General features: G+C 43.0%; 2 protein-coding genes across 10 annotated transcripts in view; one reads left to right on the forward strand and one right to left on the reverse strand.

The window, feature by feature from the left end:
- Positions 1-2,977, forward strand: rtraf (RNA transcription, translation and transport factor). Its single transcript, XM_034217090.1, has 8 exons — positions 1-196; positions 684-808; positions 899-998; positions 1,643-1,723; positions 1,837-1,925; positions 2,019-2,087; positions 2,190-2,238; positions 2,329-2,977. Exons 1-8 carry the CDS (start codon positions 25-27, stop codon positions 2,481-2,483), a joined length of 840 nt encoding a protein of 279 aa, XP_034072981.1. The 5' UTR covers positions 1-24; the 3' UTR covers positions 2,484-2,977.
- The window catches only part of nid2a (nidogen 2a (osteonidogen)), a 36,017-nt gene continuing 14,806 nt past the window's right edge, over positions 2,974-24,184 (reverse strand). Inside the window, exons 10-46 of one of the 9 annotated variants that reach the window (XM_034217078.1) lie at positions 23,902-24,011; positions 23,677-23,810; positions 23,444-23,555; positions 22,831-23,031; positions 22,514-22,744; positions 18,793-18,939; positions 18,242-18,370; positions 16,497-16,622; positions 16,250-16,383; positions 16,053-16,158; positions 15,766-15,899; positions 15,555-15,660; positions 15,069-15,202; positions 14,866-14,971; positions 14,514-14,647; positions 14,321-14,426; positions 13,395-13,528; positions 13,182-13,287; positions 12,895-13,028; positions 12,709-12,814; positions 12,011-12,144; positions 11,798-11,903; positions 11,511-11,644; positions 11,325-11,430; positions 10,748-10,881; positions 10,542-10,647; positions 10,232-10,365; positions 10,035-10,140; positions 8,414-8,543; positions 8,230-8,330; positions 7,961-8,133; positions 7,667-7,796; positions 7,419-7,590; positions 5,637-5,794; positions 5,304-5,427; positions 5,109-5,221; positions 2,974-3,583 (exon numbers count right to left, since the gene is read on the reverse strand). In XM_034217078.1, coding sequence (XP_034072969.1) covers positions 3,573-3,583; positions 5,109-5,221; positions 5,304-5,427; positions 5,637-5,794; positions 7,419-7,590; positions 7,667-7,796; positions 7,961-8,133; positions 8,230-8,330; positions 8,414-8,543; positions 10,035-10,140; positions 10,232-10,365; positions 10,542-10,647; positions 10,748-10,881; positions 11,325-11,430; positions 11,511-11,644; positions 11,798-11,903; positions 12,011-12,144; positions 12,709-12,814; positions 12,895-13,028; positions 13,182-13,287; positions 13,395-13,528; positions 14,321-14,426; positions 14,514-14,647; positions 14,866-14,971; positions 15,069-15,202; positions 15,555-15,660; positions 15,766-15,899; positions 16,053-16,158; positions 16,250-16,383; positions 16,497-16,622; positions 18,242-18,370; positions 18,793-18,939; positions 22,514-22,744; positions 22,831-23,031; positions 23,444-23,555; positions 23,677-23,810; positions 23,902-24,011 — 4,702 coding nt within the window. In that variant the 3' untranslated portion in view covers positions 2,974-3,572. The remainder of the gene's footprint in view (positions 3,584-5,108; positions 5,222-5,303; positions 5,428-5,636; positions 5,795-7,418; positions 7,591-7,666; positions 7,797-7,960; positions 8,134-8,229; positions 8,331-8,413; positions 8,544-10,034; positions 10,141-10,231; positions 10,366-10,541; positions 10,648-10,747; positions 10,882-11,324; positions 11,431-11,510; positions 11,645-11,797; positions 11,904-12,010; positions 12,145-12,708; positions 12,815-12,894; positions 13,029-13,181; positions 13,288-13,394; positions 13,529-14,320; positions 14,427-14,513; positions 14,648-14,865; positions 14,972-15,068; positions 15,203-15,554; positions 15,661-15,765; positions 15,900-16,052; positions 16,159-16,249; positions 16,384-16,496; positions 16,623-18,241; positions 18,371-18,792; positions 18,940-22,513; positions 22,745-22,830; positions 23,032-23,443; positions 23,556-23,676; positions 23,811-23,901; positions 24,012-24,184) is intronic. The other 8 variants (XM_034217079.1, XM_034217081.1, XM_034217080.1 and 5 more) reach the window with 8 other exon arrangements.

Consider the following 24,184-nt stretch of genomic DNA (forward strand, 5'->3'; position numbering starts at 1 on the left):
TTGATACTTACAACCGGAAGTTGTATGGCTGCGCATGCGTATTGCAACATACTGACAGCTAGCAGAGAAAACAGCCAAGCTAGTCAACTATTAGCTAAAGAAAGCAGCTATTTTCACACAAAAACATACGTTGAAATGTTTAAGAGAAAACTGACAGCGTTAGACTATCACAACCCCGGTGGATTTGACTGCACAGGTGAGCCTAAACATTTCAAGGAGCTGTTTAATGTGGGTCAGTGGGCTAAACGTGGAGCTGGCTAACGTGTATGCAGATAGATCCTGTCACTGAAGACGACATGCCAGACTCTATTCATAAAACTTTTATTTATTGTAGCTTTTTGACTGAGATACCTGTAGGACTATTAGGACACGGTGTAAAACTTCTATACACCTCACACTTGTATTCGGCTTTACTTGCTTAATGTATTACTTTGGGTCTACCTTTTTATTGGCATATGTTTACTCTCATACTTTGTAAAGTCAACTTGAAAATGACGCTCACTTTTAATAATTTTCGGGCTGCAAATATCAATTAGCCAATGTTAATATGTAAAGTAAAATGCTAGCTTGCCCAAACGTAAATGTGATGCTCTGTAGAGATTGATCAATGTATTCAGTTTGCCTCTATTACTATTATTGTACTGCATGAAGCCATTTGTGCAAACTGTCTCTCCTCTGCTCAGATGAGACTCAGTACAGAAACTGCATCGTGTGGCTGGAGGACCAGAAGATTCGGCATTATAAGATCGAGGAGAGAGGAAACCTGAGGAACATCCCGAGCTCAGACTGGCCCAAAGCCTTCCACCAGGTGAGACACTTTGACGTGTAGAAAACTCCTGCTGTGTTGAGCTATTGTCGTGAGTTGTATCATGAATGGAGTGCCATTTCCTGTGTGCAGTACCTGCAGGACCTGAACTGTCCGTTCGGAGGTGAGCAGCAGCCGGAGGCAGTGGACTGGTTGCTGGGCCTGGCTGTAAGATACGAATATGGAGACAATGGTGAGAGGGCAGCATGTGTGTGTCTCCTTTTTGAACTCTGACACACTGTTGCGTCGTTACTTCTTCTATGTAGTACTGATGGTGACCAGCAGATGGAGACATTATAAAGGAATAATATGTTCTAGTAATGCCAGCTCATCAGTAAAGTTATTATTTGACTGTCAAATTGCCAGACATTGTATTGAAATCTATGGAACCCAATATCCTTCAGTAATGGAAAGAAATACAATGATATCATCCTTGAAGTCAATATACTGACAACATTTCTCATGATAATGACTCAGTATCTAAATAATGAATTTGTTTCTTAACATAATGTCAACATTTCTCTAAATGATTTTGAAGTATCTTAATATAATGAACTGGTGTTGCAAATAAATGACTTGTTGTAGAAAATACAATAACTTGGTACCATAAAAATAATGACTTGGTATAGCAAAATAATGCCCAAGTCTCCCAAAATAGTGACAAATGAACGATATATATCATAACTTTTGAGAAAGTTTCACATTACGACTTACAGTGTTTTTTTCCCGATCACAATCGCAGAAATGTGCTCCAATAGAAAACCAAGAAATACATAAATGTTAAAATAATCTTTATATTCCTGGTTAGATTCTCACCCTGTTTTTATTTCTCCTCAGTGGACAAGTATAAGAACTGTAAGCCGCTGGCAGCCCCCACCAACAGCGACAAGGCAGTGGACCCCCTCCTCAACCTTGACGGTAAGTAGAAACACTTCCTTGCGTCCTTGCTCTTTGCTTTCACGCATTCTTTCTCTGTTCTTCATGATGCCTTTGATCCTGAGTGAAAGACGACAGTTGTTTGTGTTTTTCAGGTGATTCACCAGATTTCAAAGCAGGAGTGACAGCTCTGGCTAACATCCTGAAGATACAGCGACATGACGACTACCTGGTGATGCTCAAGGTTAGATATGTTCTCTTTGCTGTCTTCATGGCTTAAGAATACTTATTTCATATGTACATGTCATACTTACCAGTTTTCATGTACTCCTGCCAGGCTATTCGTATTCTGATTCAGGAGAGACTTTCCCCAGAAGCCATCACTAAAGCCAGCAATAATAGAGAGGTATTGTATGATATCTAAAGATTCCTATTTCACAAGTTCTTATATTAAAACCCTCCAATTAATGAAATATATCTGTAACATTTGTATGTGTCTGTTTCCCAGGGTATTCCAGTAGCTTTAGACAAGCACGTCTTGGGTTTTGACACTGGAGGTGAGTGCTGCTTTTTAAAAGGATTCAAAAAGGAAGTAAGAGGAAAAGATACAATCACGGTTTATTCATTTCAAATGCATTTTCTCTCAGATGCCGTTCTGAACGAAGCGGCTCAGATCCTGCGCCTGCTGCACATCGAGGAGCTGAGGGAGCTACAGACGAAGATCAACGAGGCCATCGTCGCCGTTCAGGCCATCATCGCCGACCCAAAGACAGACCACCGGCTGGGCAAGGTCGGCAGATGAGAGCGAGGAGGAGGAGGAGGAGGAGGAGGGACGCTGGAGGAAGAAGGGAGGGGCTGAACCACGGGAGTTTTAATTTGATTTTGAGAGGAGAAGCCTTTGTCGGACTTTTGTATTTAATTGATCAGATATGAAGTAAATGCCAAATTTTCACATGCTGTCTTTCCTTTTTGTACTGCAGCATGGAGGAGTTTACACTACACGTTAGAATAGTTTTTGATTTAGCAGATTTCCATCTTAATTTCTTCGTGCTGAGGTAGAATGGTACGAGCACCTCCTGGTTGCCTCGGTGGAAATGACAGAGAAGCTGATGAAATATTCGAACGGTTATATTTGTACCTTTTGTTTCCAGAGGTTATTTTGAAAACGTTGTTGCTCTGCGGCAAATGTAAATACAGCTGAAGAGATTGGCATCTGTGCTCCTTGTTTGGTTTTTCATATTTAAAGAAGCATCGCGGCTGGAAATAAGACACACAATAAACAACAACAAAAAAGCTGTCAAGTACCAAATCACATTTTATTGTTATAAATATCACATCTTATAAAAAGATCAAGATTTAAAAAGTAGTAGTAGTAAAAATATTTGGCAAAAAAAGATTGTAACGTCTTTTCATGGTGTGTGAAATACAGATTATGAGTGCAGAGAGACTGCTGTGATCTGACTGAGGGAAACATTACAATCTGATTACAAACACTTTTCTGTCACTCAACAATGCTAATGGAACTTGAAAATGACAGTGGTATCAACGTCTCATCAACAAACGTTCTCTCACATTTAAAAATCAGGTTTCATTGTTCTGTAGCTTTAATCGAAAGATAAACAACTGGCGTACAAAAATACAGTAAAAAAACAAACAAAAAATGAGGTATAAAACAAATTTACAAAACATTTATTTGGGGGTTATATCTTTAAGGTGAGATAATGGGCTCGGGGTCAGGGGGAGAGGAGGGGATGTTAATTTGCTGACAGTCGATCTGGCAGCCACCATCCCTTTTTCTTCGGAGAGACACTTCTTCAGGAGGTCCTACCCTCCGGTCGGGAGTGGGCCCCGAACTTTAGCACCAGAGGACCCTGCAGCTGCCGCTCTGTCGTTAGTGGCTCCCTGAATCACACAGGTCAAACATTAAAGGAGGAACTCATGAGTTACATTCTGCTGGAATTACACACCTCCTTTTCTTCTAGCTTGTGGAAATGAAGAGTAAAAGGACAGATTTTCTCTTCCTGTGTGAATCCAAATGGGACAGGATGAGAGCCTAAGTGCTGCCGTGTCCTAATGCCAGAACAAACAGCCTCTGCGCTGAACAAAGAGCTGCACTTTACAGCCTGTGGTGACTGAATTATCTCCGTAAAGAGCATGTGTGTTCATGCGTTCAATAACAGCTTTTAAGCCTCTTACAAGCAGCTCCCTAACCTGTAACAAGTGTTCAAGAGCCGTCATCATGGTCACAATTACACCACGCGTCCACGCTTTGAAGAGAGCGGCTGTTATGTAGTCTGAGGCTTTAGAGAGTGTGAGAGGACATTCACAGCAAGCAACACACAGCCATTTTGAGACGCACAAACTGGACTGTGTGCATCTCTTCTATCGTGAGCAGATTTTGACGCTCTCTGCAGATGTGTGTAGCTCCGACGACGACGACATCTGCCAAGGTGCTACTTTAGGGATTATCCTGTGCTTAGAGGGCTACTTTGTACTTTAAAGGTGTTTAACGCCAGGCTTCGAAATGACTCGGAGCCATCTGCAGACATCAACACATCAAACATGACACACACAAACACAGAATGCAGGCGGAGGGTCGCAGCAGGCAGCTGTGTAATCACTGTTCCTGAGTGGAGGTGAAGTCACCACACACGGTGCAGGACGGCTGAGCCAGCTGTGTAGTCACTGTTATCTTTGAGCAGGGTGATGAAACACCAACCTCTGTCTCTTCAGGACACTCACTATTTACCTAACCTGATCTGATGTGGTTCGTTTCTCAATTATTTTACTTCTTCTGTATTCCTAACTTTACTCACGAAAAGTACAAGCACCTCAAAATTGTACTTAAGTACCGTACTTGAGTAGATATACTTTGCTACAATACGCCACTTGTTTTATGTTGATCACTGGTTTGGGTTTTTATTTGTAAATTGAGCAACTGCCACACATCCTAATTTCCCCTGTGATAAACAAGTATTTGAGATGGACAGTCTCTCCCTCACATTAATATGCATGGTCCTCGTGTGATAAAGCAAAGGGTGAATCTCTATCTCCTCCAACACATGTGTCACCACCTCAAGTGTGTTTTCAGGCTTCTTTCTTCAGTTTTCCTTCACTTGTACAGCGAGTGTGTGTTGTCCACCTCACTCAAATTGTTTCTTCTGCTAAGCAGCCTGTGTAGACATTGTTAAAGAAGTTCATATCTCCTGTGTGTCCTGCAGCTGTGTAGGGTTAACTGTGTGTGTGAATGCAGCCTTCAGAGTTAAGGTGACATCTGGTGGGAGTCGACTGATGTGGTGACACTGCACACAAACCACTGAGCTCACTGTCTGCTGCACCTCCAAGTCAGTGTGGGTGTCATTATATACAATTACACATCTGAGTGTGTAAGTGACAGAGAGTGATAGTGTTTAGCATTTCACAATACCTGATAGACACTGGGTGGTTGCTATAGCGATGCCGTACAGGTGAGAGCGCTGGTCAGGCAGGAACTCGTCCGTGATCTGACTGCTGTCTTTGTTCACTGCGATCACTCCGTCCCTGAGAACACAGACAGTGTGAGCAGAGCTTCATACTGGTCAGACACAAACACAAACACACACAGATATATGAAGATGGCTACCTCCTCCAGTCAGTGTAGTAGAAGTGGTTCCTGTAGTACACCATGCTGAACGGGTAGTTGAGGCTGGGGTGGACCACTCTCCGGTTGGAACCATCCGGGGACACACACTCTAACCGCTTCGTACCTGTGAACAGAGCGAAACAGAAACGTGGATCATCCTTCTGTTATCCATGGTTTCTTAGATAATGTCTTTTGAAGCTCAGATATTAGAAATTAAAACAGTATATGAGGTGGCAGCCTGGAATATGCGTCAACTAGATGCACACCCAAAGGGAAGGCCACATTTCCGATCAACAGGAGACACTTTATGACAGTTTTGGTGGGGGTGTTTACCTGCATCGGCCCAGCAGACCTGAGAGGAGGAAGAGTCGTACGTGAGAGCGTTGGGCAAACCGATGCCGTCAGACACCACCACCTTGCGGTTCTGTCCGTCCACTGACGCACACTCGATCTTCGGAGCCTCTCGGTTCCAGTCGGTCCAATACAGAGTGCTGCAGAGAGGAAAACAGGGGGGAGGGATTATAATATTTATCACTCTTAATTTCAGTGTATCCAGGCTGGATAAACATGTTTTTGTAGCTTTGCATTTTTTTTTTTTTAAACAACCTCTGGGATCTGGCTAATATAAGGAGACAAGAGGAAAACCGCACACCCGCAAACACACACACTCTCACACACACACGCAGGGTATATAAAGGTACAAGGGCACAGGGCCCTAGGGAGCAGCTGTCTCGCGCTGATGAGGTCACGGTCAGGTTACTCTGAGCAACGTGCAACCTTTGCCCCCCTGCAGTTTAGTTTAGTTTAGACCACACTAGCTGACAGAAATAGGCACAATATCCAATCTCAAATAAAGCAGTTTCGGCTTATTTCTCACGATATGTTTCTGTGAAATTGTTTTTATATTTCAAAAGCTTCAAAATGTTGGACTGCAGGATGATAAGAGAGCTTCAGGCGGAGTGTGTGTGGGCTGCTGATGAAGCCACGCTGCTTTTCGTCTGTAGATGATGGTGTACATGTGAGCAGTCCGCTGGGAACTGCAGGTAATACACACCACATGAGCAATCAACTTACACACACATACACCATGTGTTTATGAGTCTGTACGTTAATTAATCTGAACGTATGGCTGAGCAGATGTTTTTGCATTAGACACATGTACGTGTGTGTGCTTCAATGTGTGTGGTTATGTCTCCCTTAGTGTATGTGTGTGTAAGGGCAACATGTGTTGAAATCACAGAGCACATGTGTAATCAACTGTACCCGTGTGAAGCAGTAATTACCTTTAGGACTTGGCTTTCTGTCAGAAAACACACACTCACACACACTCACACACGTACTTGGCCTTCAGTCAGACTGTAAACTTTCAAACCAATAATGTGAAACACACATTAGAAGTTTTATGATTTGGGTTATTGCTTCGATGTTTAATCATTTGTATCAACCGCAATAACACACACACACAAGCACCGTCTCTCTCTCTCAGACTAACACACATGCACACAGAGACACACACAATAACACATGCATACCTGTTTATTATGTGATTAGTTGCAATGACGAAAAGCAGATGTTATTCCTGTTAGTCTGAAAGATGTGTGTGTGTAGGATTAATAGCATCAGTAAATGTACAGTTTTCTTGGAACAGTTTGGTGCTACACTATAATTAACTTCTATGACAGATTATCAAACATGTGTTTTTAAAGGGACACTGCGAGCGTCTGTCTCACTCTGATGAAGTCGTGTTACTCAACAGGAATTTCTGCCTAATAGCTTTGCATATAACGGGCACTGTACTAATGAATGAGACACAGGCCTGTCTGAGGACTTTAATGTGTTTGTCATGGCCGTGATAATGGTCTGAAACCATCTGTGCGTTCCGCTGCTCATGTAATACCCCTGTGTGTACGGTGCAGTCTCACTGGGCCTCTGTGGAGCACCTCCAGGATGTTACACTTGATCGTGAAGAGAGTGTGTGGGAGTTTGTTTGTTTCTTGCTCAGGTAAGAGATGTTTGCAAATCCAGAATAAACCGTCCCAAGGCTTTAGAAGTGCAGCTTTTGTAAGTTGATTAGCTGGTGTTTGTGAGTTGAGAACAATAGAAGCTGGTGTTTACCCAGTGGAAGAGACCACTATGATGGCTCGAGGGTTGACCAAGTCGGAGTCAAACAGCGTCCGCCTCCCGCTGCCGTCCAGGTTGGCGCTCTCGATCATGTCGGGGTTCGAGTCGACCCAGAACATCAACCTGCGCTTTTCATCCACGGCCAAACCCTCGGGACTGACCAGATCTACACGGAGCAGAGAGGGTTTAGAAATCATTTCAAACATGCAACTGATGTAAAAGAAATGAAGGAGTGTTCTTACTCGCGTTAATGAGGATCTCTGGCTCGGCACCGGCCGCAATCGAAGCTCTGTTTATTGTCCTTGCAGACAAATCTGTCCAATAGACCTGGTTGTCTTTGCAGTCGTAGGCTAAGCCAACAACTATGGAACCCTGGACACACACATATGAATATGAGCATAGAGAGATAAGAGGTTTTCAAAATGGGAAATAATGTCAATATTTTGCAACACAATGTTGTAATGATCTACGTTTAACTAAGCAAATAGACCCCAGAAGTAAAAATAGAATCAAATCTGGCTATATTCATCCCTTACATGTAGAGTCAGTAGTGTTTTGGAGCGGGCTCCATCCAGTCTGGTCCCGTTGAGAGGCAGCGCTCCTATCTTCTGTCCCTGAGCGTACAGCAGTGTGATGTCAGTGTTTGGCGGAGGCGTCACATCTGGGCGGGGCAAGGGGCGCACGGTGGGCGGGGCCACTGAGGGAAGGCCTGGGACAAGAGTGGATTGGTTAAAAAAAAGCCACGATTGGTTGGAAAATCAGTTATTTTGACCACATATAAACAGACAGGTAGAAAGATGCTTACATGCAGGTTTGACCACATCATGTGATCGGGTTCCAGGAACCTCGCGCCCGTCCTGGTCCACACACCAGCAGTACGTAGTATCTCCGTAACACTGGACTGGACTGAGAGACAATTTGCTTTCATTAGTAATTTGTCATTAAAATAAACAATTTCATCTGCTGTTTTTTCTTTCTGTGGTGTGTACCTGAACTGTCCGTCCGACTCGCACTGAGGCACGTATTGTTGAGCCCCTGGTTTTCCACCATAGTGCTCGATCAAACTGGTCCTCCATCGCTCACACACACTCTCGGGGCGCTGGGTCGGAGCCACGGGGCCTGAGGGGGGCGGCAACCAAACAAACCCAATTATGTAAATGTTTTTAAAGTTACATTTAATTCTACATTGTTGTAAAAGGACAATTGAGATCACATTCTGCTGTAACTTGTTTGTTTTCAAGCTCACACACATATCTTGCTTTTGTCAATACTGTTTACCTTGTAAAATATCTTTAATAACTCACTTTATAGGAGAGCTTTAAAAGTAAACCTGAAACCACTTAAGGCCTCCACTAATGTTTATACTGGCCCCTCTCTGGCCCTCTGTGCATTTCCAATGTGAGAGTGCAGTTGCTACACTAAGGAGATGAGATTAATATGTGAAAGGACAGTGATAATAGCTTTATTGTGAGAGTTCAGAGAGAATAATACTGACTGAACTATTAGAATGATGTTTTTCCAGCAGGATGTATTGCAATCCAGTCGTATGATTCACTTGGTTTTACTTCAATTTACTGTTTGACCACATGACGTTCTTCCAAGTCAATGATATTTCAACTTAGGGCTGACTTAGTGTGTTGGCAGTGAGCGTATCACTTATGTGGGCACACACAAGTTTAATGTCTATGTTTGCCTGCATCACGTAAACTTCTATATTTTGTACAGATGTAATTTAAGAATCCATCTGAAATTGTCAAATTATGGGTTTCCGTTCATGCAAATCATGTTTCTGGGTTCCTCTCCTGATTTGGAGCAGAGGATATGAATGTGAGCAGGAAATGCGCTCGCCTCCCTCATCATGGACTATTGGTCTGTGGTCGTGCTGTGTAGCTTCCAGGTGGGAATGAGTGCCGCTGAATATGAGACGGAGCAGTAATGACTTCAGAGAAGACTAAAAAAAATGCTGAGCACATGTGTGTGTGTGTGTCTGGGTGTAACACTGTTTTGTAACTCAGCTGGTCGAGCAGCCTGTCTTGTTTTGGTTTGGTTGTCTAGCAACAGCTGGCAGCTCATCCTACCACGAAGTGACCACTTCAGATGTTTGGAGGGTCATAAATGGAATTTATAGCCAGAGCTGAATTTATAGAAAGGCCTCTGTGTACATTAGAGTGTGAGTGAGAGGGCGAGAGAGGATCACAGGGTCAGAGGGAGAGAGAGAGAGAGAGAGAGAGGCAAATAATAAAGTTGTGAATTTTCAAAGGGTAATACTTGTTTTGTTTTTTCAGTGCAAATGTTTGTTTTACACTGCTCCTTGTTCTAAAGCTCAACTGTAATCACTGTGTGCTTTCTAGTAGCAATGCAAACAGCTTAATGTCTATTTGCGACGTTTTCTTCTTGTCTGAAACAAGATATTATTATGTTATGGAAGCAAAATAGTCAAAATCGCAATGTTTATGCCTACAATGTCTCGTCACAAAGAAATCATTCTTAATTAGATGAGAAGATCACTTGTCTATCTATTGATCTTCTCATTACCATAGTTTCCATTCCCATTTATTCTGAACTGTATTTTGCCTGAATGCAGAAGTACTTGATGCAGTGATGTCTCACCTGGTCTGTCACAGTCTTTAGGCTGTGTACCAGCTGGAGTTCTGGTTCCTGCTCTCTCCTGTCCCGTACTGTCCACACACCAACAATGTCCAGTGGAAGTGTGGCACTAAAACAAAAAAGAAAGAAAATGTAGGTAAAAAGTAATATTAAACAATGGCAAAAAACAATAACAAAGCAGCTGTGTTGTCGATGCCAACCTGCAGTCGTAGGTACTGTCCGTTAGCGTCACATTGAGGCACATGGGCTCCTACTACAGGATATCCCTCTTGAATGGTAGTCTGAGCTCTCTCTCTCTGGTGCTCACAGTGAGTCTTAGGACGCTCTGGCTCATCTGGAAAACATTTACAAGTTAAACAAAGTTATTACACATACATTATGTCTAGGAAAATCACAAGTCGCAGATCTATATGATATCACCTAAAATGATTCTGTCTTTGTACAATCCCTCAAGCACTCTAAATACATTGCATTCATCAGGTCATTTATAGCTATCATATGCAGTCTCACCGGGTCTGTCACAGTCTTTAGGTGGTGCACCAGCTGAAGTCCTGGTTCCTGCTCTCTCTTGTCCCCTATTATCCACACACCAACAATGTCCAGTAGAGCCATGACACTAAAGCAGGGGGAAGATCAGGGGAAGATCTTTCAGGTTATATGTCCACAATTTCAATTTACTCCACAAGTTTATCCACAAAATGTCTGAAAATGTTTACCTGCTGTGATATGTACTGCCCATTATCGTCACACTGAGGAACATAAGCTCCAACAACAGGATATCCCTCTGCACTGGTTGTCTGGACACCGTCTCTGTGGTGCTGACAGTGAGTCTGAGGGCGCTCTGGCTCATCTGGAAAAGAGTGATACATTTTTACAAGTCCATAGGAAACACAGGTATTATTTTAAGATCATACCCTGCATGGGCTACTTAAATATTTTCTCTTCAGTCCATAAGGCTCATTATCAAATCTTCACAGTAGATTATTTAGCTTTAACAACATTTTGCTAGCCGTAATTAGCATTCAAAGAAATATATCAGCAAATATGAATTACAGATGCAACCGACTTGCCTGCTATCTAGCATCAGCTGGTTACTAATCTTCAACCTCTCATCCAAATATGGTAATTTCTGGCGTTGAATAACCAAGATGGCGACATCCAAAATGTCAAAATGAAAGCTTCAAAACAGCAATTCACAAACCCAAGCCATCACACGTCAACTGCTTTCAAACAGTTAAAGGACCCAATACTTAAAAGTGTGAATGCAACAGCAGCTAGACTTAAGAGTCTCACCTGGTCTGTCACAGTCCACACGTTGTGTATCATGTGAAGTCCTGCTTCCATCTTTCTCCTGTCCCCTACTGTCCACACACCAACAATATCCAGTCGAATCGTGACACTGAAAAGAAACAATGATAGTTTAACAATAACAGAGCACAAACAGAGGCTGTGTGTCTATACATTAGGAACAGATCCTACCTGCTGAGATGTGTACTGTCCGGTGGAGTCACACTGAGGTACATACACTCCCAGAAGAGGGTATCCCTCTGGGCTGTGTGTTTGAACACTTTCTTTGTGCTGCTCACAGTATGTTTTAGGACGCTCTGGTTCATCTGAGGATTTCAGATTTAGCAATAGTAAAAACATAGTCAATACATAATAGAAATAACCAATATATAACCAGTTCAACCTTTCCACAAGTTCTACTTCAGTGTATGTTATGTTGGAGCCCAAGGGACGCAAAGAGAATAGACCCTTCCCCCTACCTGGTCTGTCACAGTCTTTACGTGGTGCACCAGGTGGAGTCCTGGTTCCTGTTCTCTCCTGTCCCCTCTCATCCACACACCAGCAATGTCCAGAGGAACCATGACACTGTAGCGAAACAATAACAATTGATGTTAAATAGGGCTTTATTTTCATCACATAACTCAAGGTTGCATTAAATGTATAGATGAAACTCTCTGTCACCAGACGCTGACCTGTGATGATGTGTACTGTCCGTTAGCGTCACACTGAGGAACATAAGCTCCAACTATAGGAAATCCCTCTGGACTGGTGGTCTGCACACCGTCTCTGTGGTGCTCACAGTGAGTCTTAGGACGCTCTGGCTCATCTGGACAGATTAAGGTGAACAGTTGCAGGATTATATGCATTTTCTTGTCACACTAGACAACAGCTAGACATTAGTCATGTTTTCTTGATCTTTGTAAAGTTGTTTAACATCTGGAATGTTTGTACCTACAAGAATAAAAAGATGTCTTTAATCATTTAGTGTTTTAATAATGATGTCCTTCACGCATAGGCTACTACTTACTGCTGGTTGTTTAGCCTGAGCTTTGTGTAAAGACCGACACATGTACTTTATAAAAGCAGATTTCAAAGAGATGTTAGGGGAAGTGTTTATTTCTGACATCTCACAGTTAAAAGGGCTGAACGTCATACAATCCGCTCAGCAGGTAAAAATAACAAATTGGCAATTTCTGTCTGACGATTGCAACATATACTGTATACACAAAAGGTACTGTTTCATGTTTTTTAGTTCATATTACTGCCAAAATGAAAGCTTCTAACAACAGTCCACAAACCCAAGCCATCACACGTCAACTGCTTTCAAACAGTTAAAGGACCCAATACTTAAAAGTGTGAATGCAACAGCAGCTAGACTTAAGAGTCTCACCTGGTCTGTCACAGTCCACACGTTGTGTATCATGTGAAGTCCTGCTTCCATCTTTCTCCTGTCCCCTACTGTCCACACACCAACAATATCCAGTCGAATCGTGACACTGAAAAGAAACAATGATAGTTTAACAATAACAGAGCACAAACAGAGGCCGTGTGTCTATACATTAGGAACAGATCCTACCTGCTGAGATGTGTACTGTCCGGTGGAGTCACACTGAGGTACATACACTCCCAGAAGAGGGTATCCCTCTGGGCTGTGTGTTTGAACACTGTCTTTGTGCTGCTCACAGTATGTTTTAGGACGCTCTGGTTCATCTGAGGATTTCAGATTTAGCAATAGTAAAAACATAGTCAATACATAATAGAAATAACCAATATATAACCAGTTCAACCTTTCCACAAGTTCTACTTCAGTGTATGTTATGTTGGAGCCCAAGGGACGCAAAGAGAATAGACCCTTCCCCCTACCTGGTCTGTCACAGTCTTTACGTGGTGCACCAGGTGGAGTCCTGGTTCCTGTTCTCTCCTGTCCCCTCTCATCCACACACCAGCAATGTCCGGAGGAACCATGACACTGTAGCAAAACAATAACAATTGATGTTAAATAGGGCTTTATTTTCATCATATAACTCAAGGTTGCATTAAATGTATAGATGAAACTCTCTGTCACCAGACGCTGACCTGTGATGATGTGTACTGTCCGTTAGCGTCACACTGAGGAACATAAGCTCCAACTATAGGAAATCCCTCTGGACTGGTGGTCTGCACACCGTCTCTGTGGTGCTCACAGTGAGTCTTAGGACGCTCTGGCTCATCTGGACAGATTAAGGTGAACAGTTGCAGGATTATATGCATTTTCTTGTCACACTAGACAACAGCTAGACATTAGTCATGTTTTCTTGATCTTTGTAAAGTTGTTTAACATCTGGAATGTTTGTACCTACAAGAATAAAAAGATGTCTTTAATCATTTAGTGTTTTAATAATGATGTCCTTCACGCATAGGCTACTACTTACTGCTGGTTGTTTAGCCTGAGCTTTGTGTAAAGACCGACACATGTACTTTATAAAAGCAGATTTCAAAGAGATGTTAGGGGAAGTGTTTGTTTCTGACATCTCACAGTTAAAAGGGCTGAACGTCATACAATCCGCTCAGCAGGTAAAAATAACAAATTGGCAATTTCTGTCTGACGATTGCAACATATACTGTATACACAAAAGGTACTGTTTCATGTTTTCTTAGCTTTATCTTACTGTTTTACCGGATGCCTTTTAGCTCAACTTCCCACCACACACACAAACTCTCTGAAATGATATCACCTGTTTTTCCAGGCATTCCAAGGCTGTGACCCAATGACCTCAGTAGTGCACCACTTACAAGGTTAGACAAGCACTCACGTAAACGTGCTGTCTGTTTGACTTGTCATTGAGTTGAGGAATTAGGGGGTACAAAGGTCAATGTTTAGCGAGAAATCCTTGGATAGGCATGACAGAATCCACCTGCTGACGCTGGTTCTGTTATTGCACATACCAAAACCGTTTGGAGCTCTCATTGGAGGCTGATTAGAGGGAGAGGTCTGCCTGTTTGTGTACATGTTCCTTTCTCACCTGGTTTGTCACAGTCAGTGGGCGGTGCACCAGGTGAAGTCCTGGTTCCCGCTCTTTCCTGTCCCCTACTGTCCACACACCAGCAATGTCCGGTAGAGCCGTGACACTGAAAAAAACACATTTTATTCATTCCAAACAGCCAGATTTACACCATTTAGTCAGTCAATAAGCGTATTACTCATTAGATCCTGACCTGCAGTGATATGTACTGTCCGCTAGCGTCACACTGAGCTACGTAGGCTCCAACTACAGGATATCCCTCTGGACTGGTGGTCTGCACACCGTCTTTGTGGTGCTCACAGTGAGTCTTGGGACGCTCTGGCTCATCTGAGAAAGAAAAGTATTTTTCTTTTTAGTTTCCACAAGAAGTCTTTAATAGATGCCGCAAATGGGATACCACAACTTCAACATGGTACAAGTAAGATGGCGTAGGTAAAGCTTGAAAAGGCAAAGCTAGAAATGGATAATGAGTTGAGAGTTTTACCAGAGTACGATACATTTAGTGTTTGTACAGGCAGAAAAGCAATCATTCCAATGAATCTCACCTGGTCTGTCACAGTCTTTAGGTTGTGTACCAGGAGAAGTCCTGGTTCCTGCTCTCTCCTGTCCCCTATTATCCACACACCAACAATGTCCAGTAGAGCCATGACACTGAAATCACAATAACAGCAACATGTATTCAAAATAACAGTCAAATTACTGATGCAAATATAAAATGTCATGGATTAAACACATTATAAAGACTGACTTGTAATGATATGTACTGTCCGTTATCGTCACACTGAGGTACGTAAGCTCCAACAACAGGATATCCCTCTGGACTGGTGGTCTGAACACTGTCTCTGTGGTGCTGACAGTGAGTCTTAGGACGCTCTGGTTCAACTATAAAGGAAGAAAACAATGATATAATCTTGAAATATTAACGAATGTGCTGCTGTTGAAAAATACTTGAAAAAGTGTGCAGTATCTTTGCCATGCTGGTTATCAAATGTACGTTTTTCATAAATCTTTTGAACCCATCCATTCTTGTTTGCATAATAAGGTTCAAAGCTGCTTGTTTATTAAACAATTTATGAGTATTGTTTGTGATCTAATGGTCCAGATGTACCAGACTGGATTAAAGTAGATATCAGCAGCTCATGTTGTAATCTGGTCTTTGTGTATTTGAGTAGAACAATCTGACCACATTGTAAAGAACACACTCAGAGAAGCAAGAAGAAGGCCTGTTTCTCACCTGGTTTGTTACAGTCTGTGGGAGAGGAGCCAGGTGGAGTCCTGGTTCCTGCTCTCTCCTGTCCATTACCGTCCACACACCAACAATGCCCAGTGGAACCATGACACTGTGGTGAACAAAATCAGCAATGCCATCAATACAAAGTATGAAATGATGTAAACATTATTGCAGTTGTACATTATATCTTTCACACACTTCATTTGTGACAAACCTGCAGTGATGTGTACTGTCCATTTTCGTCACACTGAGGTACGTAGGCTCCAACTATAGGATATCCCTCTGGACTGGTGGTCTGCACACCGTCTCTGTGGTGCTGACAGTGAGTCATAGGACGCTCTGGCTCATCTGGAGAGATAAAGATGAACAGAATATTATACATTAGTCGTATTCTTCTCTTAAATACCAACTTCTTTGGGAACTTGGGAAAGAATGAAACAATCACTCTTTGATGTGTTCAATAAAATAGGCAGTGAATGTGTTTCTGTGTGTGTGTCTCACCTGGTCTGTCACATTCATAGGGAGCTGTTCCAGGTAGAGTCCTGGTTCCTGTTCTCTCCTGTCCCCTGCTGTCCACACACCAGCAATGTCCAGTGGAGCCGTGACACTGTAACAAGTTGTTACATTTTTTCAAATCCACACGTTAATTTAACCGTCAACCGTGCACTCTAGCGCTTCATCAGCCGCTGCCCACCCACCTGCAGAGTCCGGTAGCGTCCGTCAGAGTCGCACTGAGGGATGAAGGCTCCCACACTGGGTCTTCCTGCTTCCCCTCCACTCTGCAGGCTGTCCCTGTGATGCTCACACTGGCTCCTCGGGCGACCTGTCTCTCCTGTAGAAAGAAAATCACATGCGTTTGGTTTTTTTCTTCCATATCTTTTGTCGTTTCTTTTGGATATGAATTGTATTTCATATCGTGCATCCCTACGTGGTGTTTTTACTGACCTTCCTCCTGGGAACACTGGAAACCGTCCCCATAAAGCCCGGGCTGGCACTGACACTGGAAGGAGCCCAGTCCATTGATACATCTGGCACTGACGTGACAGGGAGAGGAGCTGCATTCATCGATATCTAAGGAAAAATGATAAACACATCCTCAAATTGAAATTTCGTAATAAATTCAAATTCTACTACGTTCATAAATCTTAACTGATATACATCTGGCTGTATGTTATCTTATTTGGTTTGTGTGGATTGCACCGCCTTGTGTAAAGTCTCTGTCAAGCAGGGAGGTAGGGAGGGTTTGAAGAAGTTCATCAAAAGTTCACACTGAAGGGTGAAAGGAGGACACACACCTCTCTCCTCCACACATTCCAACGCAAAACACACATTGTGTCGTGTCTTCATTTGTCTTCCACTCTCACCCCCTTTCTCCTGTCTAACCTCACCCTCTCCTTCTCACATTAGTCCTCCCATTCCCACCCTTGTTGGAGCATTTGTCACCCTTCCTCCCCTCTCGCTGTGTTTCCTAGCTTTTGCAGCTGTGCGTTACTGTTGTTGAAGAAATGTGGATCTCCTCCAAATATACAGCTCATTCTGGAACATGCAGCACTACATGCTCCAAAAACATGTGACATGGCTCCCATTTGGATAGATGATTTGTTTAGAGAGTGTTCATTTCTTTGCACGTGCAAAGCATCCCATTTACCACACTAACAGTGCGTGCAGGCGGACACCGCTTGTTCAGCAGAAAGCAGCGTGTTATGTGGTTGGAGTTGATATCTCTGTTGGTCTAGTATTTCAGATAACAGATGTAATGGGGCTTAGCTCAAATACAAACCACTGCAATGGGCTTGTTATTAATTTTAAACAATTATTAAAAAGGTATTGAAAGATCTTCAACAGACACAAAAACACATGCCGGAGATCACATGATTCTGCTTTTAAGTACGGAACAGTTGCCTCAGTGGGAATTATTAAACCACCTGCGATAACATTAAAATATCAGGCTAGTGAATATCTTTTTTTGGTTCATTTTTAATTACCATCGCTGCAAGGCACTAGGTCGGACCACCACTTTCTTCCATGTTGAAATATAACAACTATTGGATGGATTGCCATGTAATTTGGTACAGACCGCAGAGGATAAATCCTCCTGATTTTAGTGATCTCCTGGGTTTTCCACCACCACTAACATTTTTGTTTTTTAGTGAAATGTCTCTGCTTTGGATGGATTGCCGTGAAACTTGGCACAGACATTCATGTTACCTCAAGGACAAATGCTAATTACATTAGTAGTCCTCTGAGTTTAACACGGTTTCACTTGTTGTAGGGATAATGGTAAATAAAGCAAAGAAGAGTAATCAAATAACCAAATTAGATGTCAGTTTAACAACATCTGGAATAAGCTCACTTGTTCTCACATTAGCCACAATAAGCTACCGGCTATACCAGACAAACAAAGTGGAATGGAAATATTAAACAGGCTGAGGGTGTGTTCTATTGCATAATAATTATTGCACTACCTTTTCAAAGTTTCTTGCTTTAACGTTTCATTTAATGCAATTTTCAAGACCAAATAACTGCCTTACGACATTCCTCTTAGCCTCAGCTGTACTTTTTATTTGTTTAGTGCTAATAAAATAGTTTCCAGGAAGAGCTCAGAACCCAAACCCATCTCCTGTGTAAATACAGTTAGGACAATTGTATTTAAACATCCCAAAACACAGCTCTGCGTTCATTGCACTCACCGACACAGGTACGCCCGTCGAAGCCGAACTCGTAGCCGCTCTGGCACTGACAGCGGTGGCTCCCGGCCAGGTTCATGCACTGAGCATGAGCACCACATGAGCTCAGGCCCTCAGCACACTCATCTATGTCTGCAGAGAGAGAGAGAGAGAGAGAGAGAGAGAGAGAGAGAGAGGGGTGAGGCAGTGAAACAGTGTTTCTCACCACATGCTGCATGTGTGTGAGTGTAAAAGCTGTAAATAAGGGGTTATTACTGGTGCTCTTAGGTCGTATACAGTGAGTGCCTGCATGTTTGAGTTACTCTAACCCACACCTGGATTCTGGCTGCTTTCTGAAATGTGTTGTGCAATACACAGGGCAAAACTACACGAGGAGAGGAGAGCTTGACCTCTTTATGCTTTTTGGACAGATGTTGATGAATCCCAGACACACTGCCTTCAACTTTGTCTAAATGTGTTATTGTTATAAAAACAGTTGTAAAAGCAGTTGCAATGTCCCAGATTCTTTAACAGGACGCTGTACATGCATGTCCATATAAAGGGGTGACAGGTACCGTAGCAGTTGCGTCCATCCCCTCTGTAACCGGTAGCGCACTGGCACTGGAAGGCCTGGCCCTCCTGGGGGAGGCACTGGGCCGTGGTGTCGCAGTCATGGCTCCCCGAGTAGCAGGGGTTCACCTGGTCCGGCCCCGCTGGCTCCACTACAGAGGAGCACAGACACATTACAGGGATAAAATAGATATAGGGATTGTTGTTGTATTATACATCAATGAACACATGCTGCCTGGATGGGAACAATCTACAGTAGCTCAGGATTGGGTCTGAAGGTTTTATGGGTAATCATGCACCTTGGTGCTCGTCTATATAGCACATGGTATGGTTTACCATCCTTTATAGTCCTGTAAAATGTACAGAGATCCTTTCATTTGGTACAAAATAGCTTAACAATCATGTAAAACACTTAATAAAAGAACAGAAGTAGCAGCTGTGTATGTGTTTGTGCATTAGCGGGTAAGTTAGTGAGGCATTTTGGATAAGATGCCACGTAAATGCAGTCCATTGACCAATTAAATGTATTGGAGTAGGAGGATAAATTAGCAAAGGGCGTATAAACTGTCGTAACAAACGTTCAGAAAAATGTTGGAGTGAGTCCTAACATTTGTACAGTGCAATTCATCTAAATAGACAAACTGTAACAATTTAGAGGCAAGACAAATCTACTGCACAGACTATGTTACATTTAGAATGTCCTGAATCGAGATTCATTCGATTATTCGACAGTTAAAGTCTCAATGATTGCAGCGTTGATTCCAGGACAGCCTAACCAGACACACATGTAAAATCACTCCAGATTCCCAAAGGACAGTTTTCTCTTAGGAAGTGACTCCCTTCATGTTCTCAATATTCACCATATGGATAATGTTAGACACACACACACATGAGAGAGACACACAGACAGGGGGATGAGTGAGCGGATGTGTGTTCGGGGTTTCCTCATACCAACGCACAAGACAACTTAAAGAGCAACCCTCGACTGATTTCTGGAAAATCAGGAAGACAAACAGCTGAGTGAAGAAAACCATGGGAAACCATTAGAAAAGAATGTGAAGGACCCAGAATTAAGTGACGGCTTAAGAAAATGTTCCAGACAAATAAAGGGTGGGTGGCACAGTGGGAACCCTTTCTCTTCCAACTCTATCTAATTAATCTAAAAATAATTAGTATCAGTTTAAAAGCTTTCTTTTTTTTTTAAATGTTGGGTTTGGTTGTGGACAAATGATTGAAATGATGCTTTCAAAATGTCATAAATATTGTGTTTTTAAGGAATCTTCACACAGCACTTCTGATGGATGACTTTGTTTCACATCGTCTAAACATGTCTAGAAAATACACGACAGTAATGTGGTTTTCACCAGAGAGCCATGTTGCTCCACCTACTAAACGTTTTCCCACTTATTCCATTATCTATTTAATTGCATTTATCCACAAAAATAAAACCGCCTAAAACAAAATAAAAAACCTCTCACGACTAATATCTGTTTTTAATAATAAGTGTTTTACGATGGACATTTCTTTACAATCCTCCACTATAAACAACAACACACACACTTACACCTAAACAAAATCAAACACACAGACACAGCCATTAGGCACAGCTTGATTCCATCTCCTCAGGCCAGAGGCCAATTTTGGCTCATTATCAAAGACAGAGCGAGGGGGGGGGGGGGGGACTGGAGACTCTTCAAAGTCCTGAATGTGGCCCGGGAAGAAGGGGAGATGAGAGGGTGAGATACACATGGATGGGAGAAAAGACTGAGGGATAATTAGAGAGAGAGAGGTAGGCAGAGAAGGCGAGCGGGAGAGAGAAGGGTGGAGAACACACACACGTAAACACACACATCGCTACACACCATCAAAGCAACCAGTACAGTTTCCCACCTGTTGCCTTTTACAAAACTCCTCCACACACACCGCACTAGTTATAACGTTATGAGTCCGGCCGACGTGCACGGGCTACTCTGCTAATCCAATGGACCCTGACTTTTACTCACACGTTCAACTGACCTGGGAGAGTGTTGTTTGAAGGGATGATAGCAGCATACAAGTTGCCCTTCAGTGCCTGGCGGTCAGAACCAAAGCCTCTGCAGCTTCAATCTGAGCTTAGCGGAGTAGTCAGTGCTACACGAGTTTTGAGAATACACTGATTACAGTACTTGCCCACCATCGTTTTTTGTTCTTTTTTCTGATAGAAATTAAACCCAGTACATTATTTTTCAGGTGTTGCCGCACATGTTCCTCAAATAAAAACTCTCTTTTGTAAGATACTAACCGCCAAAATGGGCCGAATCTTGAATAGAAAGGCCAGACACTTATTCTTATGGTTATAACTTATGGTCTTGTTGAACAGTGTGAGTAGGGTAGGATTGTTACGATTGTAGTAATACTTTGTTTCTTTTTTATTCCATTTCCACTCATTCGATATCTTGGAACATCTTAAAAAGCCCAAACCAGTGTTTCCATTTGCTGTAGCACATGGAACTCTATATATGAAAGCTGTCCACAACACCTTCACTTAAAATAGTTCAAGAGAGATATAACAACACTGATTTATACTTTCTGACAGCTGCTCATGAAGATGTTGACGGAGACTGAAATCAGGTAAATGAGTTCCCTCTCTGTCTGTCTGTTCAGTGTCTCTAGCTCTTCTGCAATCTCTGATTCTCATGACATCAGTGGGCAGCTATTCTGCCCGGCAACCCCCCCACCAGAAAATCTGTCATTGGCTGGGATATTATTTCCCAGAATGTGTAAGACCCTTGAACGCGCACACATACACACACACACCACTTAACCCGTGTTTACAAAATCCCCTGATCCCTGAAAGCTCTTCCAGCTGTGCTCCGGGTGTATCAGTGTGTGTGCATGTCATGTGTGCGATGTGTCATCATAACCTTTTTAATCAACGTGTTGACGTCTAAATGACAGAAACTTGGTCTGGGTTCAAAAACTGGGGGGGAGGAAAACAGTATCTCGCTCTTTTCCGCCATCATTTCAGGTCTCTTGTCTCTATCTGGTTTTCATCAGATAGAGTGGGTTGAAGAAAGCACGGCCACTGTGTGTTGACAGAAAAATAATACACTTTATAAAAACACAGCTGGGAACTTGCCAAAAGAAACAGGATGATGTTGGTCAAAGTGCTGGATATACTGAAAATTGCTCTATATCACTCCATAAGACGCTGCCAACAGTCCACATTTAAGTTATAAATGATGCCAATCCAGATGAAAACACTGTACTAGTTCAATATCTAAAGTCAGCTGTGACGCAAATTGCGGTTGCAATCATCCTTAGGGGGGTGTAGTGGGTCTGCAGCCTTTAGCAGACAACGAGCCCAGAGACAGCCGAGGTAATGCAGACATTTGGACATTGTTTTCTATGGTTTCAATGTAAATGATCCCTCAGCGCACAGTGTGGGTGTTTATAGCCCGAGCTGTGTCCAACTCTGCACCGTGGTTTGGCTGAGGTTTCTGTAGCAGCGCTGCAACAATTACAAGGTGGTCTGATGTCTAGTTGTGGTCCTGGAATAGAAAAAACCTCATGTTTGTAACGCCTCCAGTGTGTTCGGCCACTTACAGATTGACAGGGATGTTTTGGACTGGATTCAGATGCTCGGTTCTCCATGATGGCTGATGCTGGCCTACATGTGATGGGTATATCTGCCTGACCCCAGGTAGCCTATACTGACACATTTTATAACATTTCAGTGGGACTCACCTCCGACCGGGCTGATCTTATTGGTGATGGCGTATCTCAGGATCCTCTCCTCTTTGACGTACATCACAAACACCCTCTCCATGGTGATCTGCAGCGTCTCCGGGACAGTGGCGCGGTTGTCGTGGCGACAGTCGCGGTAGGTGATGTTTTGCTTCAGCTGGAAGGAGAAGGACTCTGAGCCCTTTTCCGCTGAAACGACAGAAAACTCCCTCACAGAGGTGGAGGTGGCAACTGGAGAAAGAGAGAGTTAAAGGTTAAAGGAAGACAAAGGCCTCAAATGTTACACAGAATTTGTTTCTTGTGGTTGTTATGATTACCAGATGGGTAGTACTGGTAGGTCTCCTTGAAGGGATCCATGGTAACTTCAGATCCAGGGGGCAGGAAGGGCACGTCTCCACTGAGTACGGTATCCACGGTGAGGTGGTTGTGGTCATCAAGGCCGCGTCCTGTCTGGATGATTGACAGGCGCTGGTTGCCGGGATAGAAGATCACCTCAGCGCGACGAGTGAACTCAGCACCTGGTGATAAATCATTCAATTATTTTCTGATTGACTATTTTTTGATTATGCTCATTGAACAATACTGCAGACACTCCAGCAGTTCAGCAGTTGGATATCATAAACAGCGGAATGTCTGCAATGGCCACATCTGTATAGAACACACACAGACACGCACAGACAGACACACACACACCGACACACACACACAGCTGCTTCCTATTAGAGAGGGGAGGTGGAAGCCTGATATCACATCACATCCCTGGAGAAAATACAGCTGGCTGGGAGACCAAAAACACACACACACACATACTCACACACATTCATCGTAGAGGAGTTTCCTCAACCCTCTACAGAAGTGCGCAAGAGTCAAGATGTATACAAGGCAACATACTTAACTAAACATACCCCCCCCACACACACACACGTGTACCTGTGATTTTGAACCCTGCTTGGCTTTTGGGCAGCTCCAGAGCAAATAGCCATCCAAACAGCTCTCCTATTGGTGCAAGCGGCATCAGAGCCCAGCCCACTGGCTCGGGTACCTGACCAATCAGCACAAAGATTACAGATTACAAATCAGAGAAACCAGGAAATTGATTTCAATGTGAATGGAATTCATATATAGTTAAATAAGTTACAATTTTGAATGTTTCCGACTCGTACCTCACTGATGGCAGTGTACGCTCTGCCGTCTCCCACCACGATGTAGGCGTGAAGATCGATGTTGTTTATCTCCACTGGAGTCGAACCGACGGTCACTGTTCCGGTCACCTTACCACTAACACGCTGAGGGGCACCTGAAGAAGAAGGATTATAACAACAGAAAAATGTAAGATTTGAAATACAGTACTACTACATAAAAACATGGGTTCATGGTAGGGCTCTAACCGTCGGGTAGACAGTGGCGACCGTTTCCATAGAAGCCAGGGCGGCAGTGACAGCAGTAGCCTGTGGCGTAGTCTGAGCAGAATGCATTCTGGGAGCAATGCTGTTGGAATCTAGAAGGAAAGCAAAACAACACACGTTTATGCCTTAAAATGTAGAATCACAATGGATAGAGCAGAAACACAGATACAAAAGCAATGTAGAATCAAGTGATAGATTCTGTACCGTTGTCATATAAAACAATAGACAACCACAACAAACAGTTATAACACGTTTCTTATTCCAA

This window comes from Gymnodraco acuticeps, unplaced genomic scaffold, assembly GCF_902827175.1.
Source record: "Gymnodraco acuticeps unplaced genomic scaffold, fGymAcu1.1, whole genome shotgun sequence".
NCBI classification, from domain to species: domain Eukaryota; kingdom Metazoa; phylum Chordata; class Actinopteri; order Perciformes; family Bathydraconidae; genus Gymnodraco; species Gymnodraco acuticeps.

Coding starts and splice junctions, on each gene's coding strand:
- rtraf (XM_034217090.1), top strand. CDS start 25: ATGGCTGCGCATGCGTATTGCAACATACTGACAGCTAGCAGAGAAAAC. Junction 809..898: donor GGCCCAAAGCCTTCCACCAG/GTGAGACACTTT, acceptor TCCTGTGTGCAG/TACCTGCAGGACCTGAACTG. Junction 999..1,642: donor ATACGAATATGGAGACAATG/GTGAGAGGGCAG, acceptor ATTTCTCCTCAG/TGGACAAGTATAAGAACTGT.